The sequence below is a fragment of the Triticum aestivum genome, chromosome 2D (assembly GCF_018294505.1).
Source record: "Triticum aestivum cultivar Chinese Spring chromosome 2D, IWGSC CS RefSeq v2.1, whole genome shotgun sequence".
In the NCBI taxonomy this organism is placed as follows: domain Eukaryota; kingdom Viridiplantae; phylum Streptophyta; class Magnoliopsida; order Poales; family Poaceae; genus Triticum; species Triticum aestivum.
Window position 1 is genome coordinate 116,854,996 of NC_057799.1, and position 5,405 is coordinate 116,860,400.

The 5,405-nt window shown below is 50.0% G+C and overlaps 1 protein-coding gene across 1 annotated transcript; it reads left to right on the top strand.

Moving 5' to 3' along the window:
* The first annotated feature begins 1,340 nt into the window (after nucleotides 1-1,340).
* LOC123052036 (2-hydroxy-6-oxo-6-phenylhexa-2,4-dienoate hydrolase) lies at nucleotides 1,341-5,405 on the top strand. Its single transcript, XM_044475077.1, has 6 exons — nucleotides 1,341-2,123; nucleotides 2,202-2,519; nucleotides 4,471-4,563; nucleotides 4,719-4,786; nucleotides 4,898-5,036; nucleotides 5,152-5,405. The coding sequence occupies exons 1-6, from the start codon at nucleotides 1,743-1,745 to the stop codon at nucleotides 5,155-5,157; spliced, it is 1,005 nt and encodes a 334-aa protein (XP_044331012.1). The 5' UTR covers nucleotides 1,341-1,742; the 3' UTR covers nucleotides 5,158-5,405.

Below are 5,405 nucleotides of genomic sequence, written 5' to 3' on the forward strand. Positions count from 1 at the left end.
ACAACCATAGATCACTTCCACCGCCACCACCATACACCCCACACATGCATGCTTGGCCAATCGTGCTCGAGCCAAGATGAGAACAGACCAACAACGGATTAATGGCAGACTCCGCCCCAAGGGGGTAATGACATCAAGGACACCGTCGTAGTCCAATCCAACAATGGATCTTAGGCTTTCATCCGGGGCACATTGGAAGGATGAGCCGTGGAAGCTTCGCAATGACTCCTCTGAGAAGGAAAAAAGAAAGGCACCCAAAGGCGTCGTCATCATCACTGCCAACATAAGACCGGCACAAGGCTTTCACCTGAAGCATCGCACCTCTAACCTCACCGCACATGCTGCCCGCCGAGTCTGGCAAAGCATAAGAGCACGAGACCTTACCACCTTATGCAACTCGTCGACGAGCGTCCCCGCCGAAGCCAGCGAAAAGGCGCCTTCGGTGACGCCGCCACTTACCTCGAGCACCAGCGTCAGCCGGAGCGGAGATCTAGCCATGTCACATCCTATCCATTACCGCCAACCACAACCTGCTAGATCCACCCCCACCGCCAAGCTCGCATGGCCCGGGACCACTAGCGCGAGCCACAAGTACGATGACGCAGGCGTGCATCCTGGGCGGCAGCACCGAAGCACGAGTTGCCGACACCGCGCCCCCATGGCCGCAGAGAGCCCTCAACACTGTCATGACCACGCGCAGGGCGCTGCTCCTCGAGGGTCCCAGATCTGTCCCTGGCACAGGGCAACCTCCGTTGTGCAGCACGGCTATCGATGCCCGCCGCCGCACCACCCTTCCACCAATACGAGACGTCGCCGCCCCGAAGTGGCGCGGATCTTGAACCACCTGGCAGTCGTGACACATGCGCGGGGTCACAGTTGACTAGGAGAGCCCCACTACCACCTTCCCTGGCACGCACAACTTTGACTGTGTCCCCTCCGGTGGCGGTGAAGTAGGTGGGGCTGGGAAAGGCTGGCGGCGGCCTTTCTAGGGTTTCCTCATAAGCATTTTTGAACTAAAAAATGTACCACTTAAAATAAATTTTGGATTAAAGTGTTTCATTTTAGAGTTTTGTGGACTGAAGTGTATATATCTTTTCTTTTCTTTTTTGCGAATAGACTAAAGTGTATATATCACCTCCGAATTTATGGATCAACAGGGCATTTCACCGGTGAAACCTTTGCCACAAAAAATGCAATTGCCTCCATTGGATTCGATTAAGCCCACACGTTGGGGGCCGGGAGAAACCACAAAGCAGAAAGGCATATGCATCCCAGGATTCGAGACCGCTCGGCAGAAGAATCATACGCAACGCAACGCATCGCGTCGGGCAGGGCAAAATGCTATACTAGTCTCGTGGCATCGGGCAGGCACCAGCAGCAGAGTGCGCCGACATGTTCAGCTCAGCTCAGCCTCGCGGTTCTTCTCCCCGTCCCCGCCCGTGACGCTCCGAAATTTAGCATCCGCTTCACCTTCTTAATCCCTCCCCGCTACGAAAAAGAAAGCAAAGAATCGCTTTTGATGGTTCTCCAATCCTCATTTGGAGCGTCCCACCACCACCACCGAGCAAACCAAAACCCCAAACTTAGCAAAAACCCAAATTTAACCTCGCTCGCCCTCGTCTTGGCCTCCCCCGCCGCCGCTCCCCCTCCCCGCCGCGCCAGCCTCTCTCCGCCCGGATCCTCCACGCTCGCCGGCGATCGCCGGAGACCCCCGCGCCGGCGATCTCCGGCGGTCGCCAGCAATGCCTCCCCCACCGCAGTCCATCGCCGGCAAGGTCGGCCGCTTCTTCAGCTTCGCGGCGGCGCGGGACCGCTGCTTCAGCCGCCGGTTCCAAGCCGCCGGCCTCCGCCCGGTCTCCATCCAGCTCCCCGACTCGGCGCACCCGGTCTCCGTCCAGCTCCCCGACTCGGCGGACCCCGTCACCACCGTCCACATGTGGGTCCCCGCCAGGCCGCCACGCAACCCCCTGGTCCTCCTCCACGGCTTCGGCGCCTCCGCCACGTGGCAGTGGTACCCCTACCTCCGCCCCCTCATCGCCGCCGGCTTCGACCCCATCGTCCCCGACCTCGTCTTCTTCGGCAACTCCACCACCCGCCTCCCCGATCGCTCCGACACATTCCAGGTCCGTCTCGCCGATGCCTGGGCCCGATCCGTCAGTCTTCAACCCCTGCATCCTTGACACCTCCTCTGCTTGTGTCAGGCGCGGTCGATCAAAACGGCGCTGGAAGCCATCGGGGTGACCAAGTTTGGGCTGGTTGGGGTGAGCTATGGAGGGTTCGTGGGGTACAGGATGGCAGCGATGTACCCGGACGCCGTGGAGAGGGTGACTCTGGTGTGCGCCGGCGTTTGCCTGGAGGAGAAGGACCTCGCGGAGGGTCTCTTCCCGGTGGCCGGGGTCGACGAAGCGGCAGCGCTGCTGGTGCCACGGCGGCCAGAGGAGGTGCGGCGCCTGGTCAGGCTCACATTCGTGCGACCGCCGATCATCATGCCGTCGTGCTTCCTTTGGGACTACATTAAGGTTAATTGCTGCTTCCATCAATTTTTGGTTGAATTGGTTTGAAATTTATAATATATTTATAGTATAGGACGTCAGATAAGATTATAAAATACAGGAGAGGGAACATCAAGGCACCTCTAGACTAGAGAATGATGTTTCCTTGTGTGATATTGGGCATCAGTTGGGTCTGAATTGTGTTTCATTTTTCGCATAGTAGAAGATTGTACTTTGCACGTGGTGGTGCAGGCAACTGACTTACTCATTTAAATATGTGAAACCTGAACGTCTGGCTCAGTTCAATCACTTGAAGCCTCTGTCAAAATGGTCTACACTTGAAATACAGGATCCTAGGCACATAGTATTCATGTTAGTTTAATTGGTTGATTACTGATTGTGAGTTTGTGATTGCACATCCATCTCCGTTCTCGAGCCAATTTGATCTGCAAATCAAACACTGCCACAAATTAAAACCTAAGTAAAGTGGTAACATTTGTGTAGTTACTTGCATCCCAGTTTTTGCACACCATTTGTCGGGATGCTTCGAGAGAGAGAGGTGTACTGAGGTGACATATGGAGTGGAGGGGATATTTTTTGCACTGTTGTCTGTTTGTTGTGGTTGAAAACAACTCATTGAATCCATTACGTGGCCGATGTAATGAGCGCCATAGATTTTCTGGAGCCGGCAAAGCCTCAAAATGTTCACACGTGTCAGGAGCTTAGTAGCACATCACTGTTTTTGTTTGTCCTGGTGCATATGTTTTACATGTGAGTATGTGATTTGCTTTTGTTGAGTCAGAGGCATTGGTCACCCGACACTTGCATGTGGAGGGTCCATAGTTAAATTATGACAACATACACGATTTTATAGTTCAGTAGGCTCAGTAGGCCCATCATTTCTTTGCTCGCTCATGTATTTCTGTACTTACCTTCACATTTCTGTATTTTTACCTCCTACAAATAAATTGACTGTTACAGCATATAAATGCCAAGGATAATGACTTTACTAACTTGCATGCTGGAAATCTGTTGGAGTTGCAGTTCAGATGCAATCAGTTGTTTCTCAGATAGGTGTGACATTTCCTTCAAAAAAAGTAACACAAAAGGGATGGAACTGGATATATTAAAAAATAAAATAAAATATTCGTTGGCAAGTGATATACCCTTTTCATTGCAGTTCCTTTGACTGGTTTATATTGACAATATCATTTACTTCTCAAGAATGTTGGCTAATATAAGTTTGAAAAGAAGAAAAATGACGATTGTCTTCTCAATGGTGGTGTGTGGTAAATACCAGGTGGACTACATTGTTTGAGACAACAAAAATATTACTAGTTGGAAAAAAGTGCTTTAACTTTAGCAGTCACTCATTAAAAGGATGGTTTATGGTTCATGCATGTATGCAGTTTGTGAAAGTACTGACCTGCTGGATCAAAAGGGTGTGGAAAGTGAAAGAGAAAAGACGAGCCAAATTATGGAGATGAGCTTTGAGCCTTTTGGAACAATGCTCCCACTTACTCATAGAACACTGCAACCTTTAAAATTGGTATTCTTTTGGAATACATCAGTATCTAAGATTCAGATCAGAACTGAAAAGCAGGTTTTGGTCCTGGAAATGTTAGCAATCCAACTGTTAAAAAATGTAATCTCAGTTTGTGATAAGAATCTCATATGCTTCAGTGAGCTTTTGAAATTAAAAAACTGGTGCTCGCAATGCTTTAGAACATTATGGGGTTTGGAATATGCTGCGAGTGATGTGACAAGCATTGTTCCTGTTCTTATTCAGTTTCAATCATGAAATGATTTGTGCTTTCGGTGCTCTCTTCCTCTTACATTAGGTCACAAATTGAAGTGTTAAATACTGTTCCAAGATTATCTCGAAAAGGGCGTTTGCTTCTTCAGAGTATTTACCTTAACAAAGAATTTGTATTTTCCCATCTAAATTGTGGACCCTTTCCTTTGTCTACTGCATCAGGTGATGGGCTCAGACCATATCGAGGAGAAGACTGAGCTACTACACGCTTTGATTAGTGGGAGGCAAATTTCGACTCTTCCAAAACTACGTCAGGTAGTTTCTTGCAAAATTCTGCTCTCATAGTTGAAGGCCGAAAGGTCTACTAGCGCATGCTTGTGATGGTCATGAATTGATATATAGAATCCTATGAGACTTGTTTCTGTGGTCTGTTTAACATTGTACTGTTTTGGCGCTCCGACATAATGCAGAAGACGCTGATAGTTTGGGGGGAGCAAGATAAGGTGTTCCCGATGGAGTTGGCTCACAGATTGAAGAGGTTCGAAGATGCTAACCTTTTGATAAACATTTCGACCACATGAGTTTGCGGTGCCGGCATCCCTTGAAAGTTGAAACTAACCACTGTGCGGACATGCGAACAAATTGGCAGGCATCTTGATGGGAACTCTCGGTTGGCAGTCATACACAACGCTGGGCACGCAGTCAATCTCGAGAAGCCTACAGATGTGTGCAAGAGCATCATCGAGTTTTTCCAAGAGCCAATCCCCGAAGCTTCAAACGACGAAAGGGTAGGCGTCCCAGCTTTCAGGACATCTTTCCACCATGTCCATGTGAACCATCTCCTGAGATGTCGTAGCATTCTCGATGCCGTCTCGTCTCATCCTCCTTTGCTTCGTCTCGCAGGTGTAGTAGGTGTGGCTCTCATCGAAGCGGCGGATGGTGTCTTCTTCGCTGGGCATCGGCATTGCGGTCAAAATTGACACTGGAAGAGGAAAGGAAGAGGGGGGATCGCAGCGTTCTCGCCATTCTCGGTGGAAAAATACCTGAGTTATGTTGCCTTGAGCAGTGTAATCATCGGTTATGTGAACTGGCATGCCTGCCAGATCACGTTCTGCTACCGTTGTGGTGAAATGTCGCATTGGTTTCCCTATGGCTTC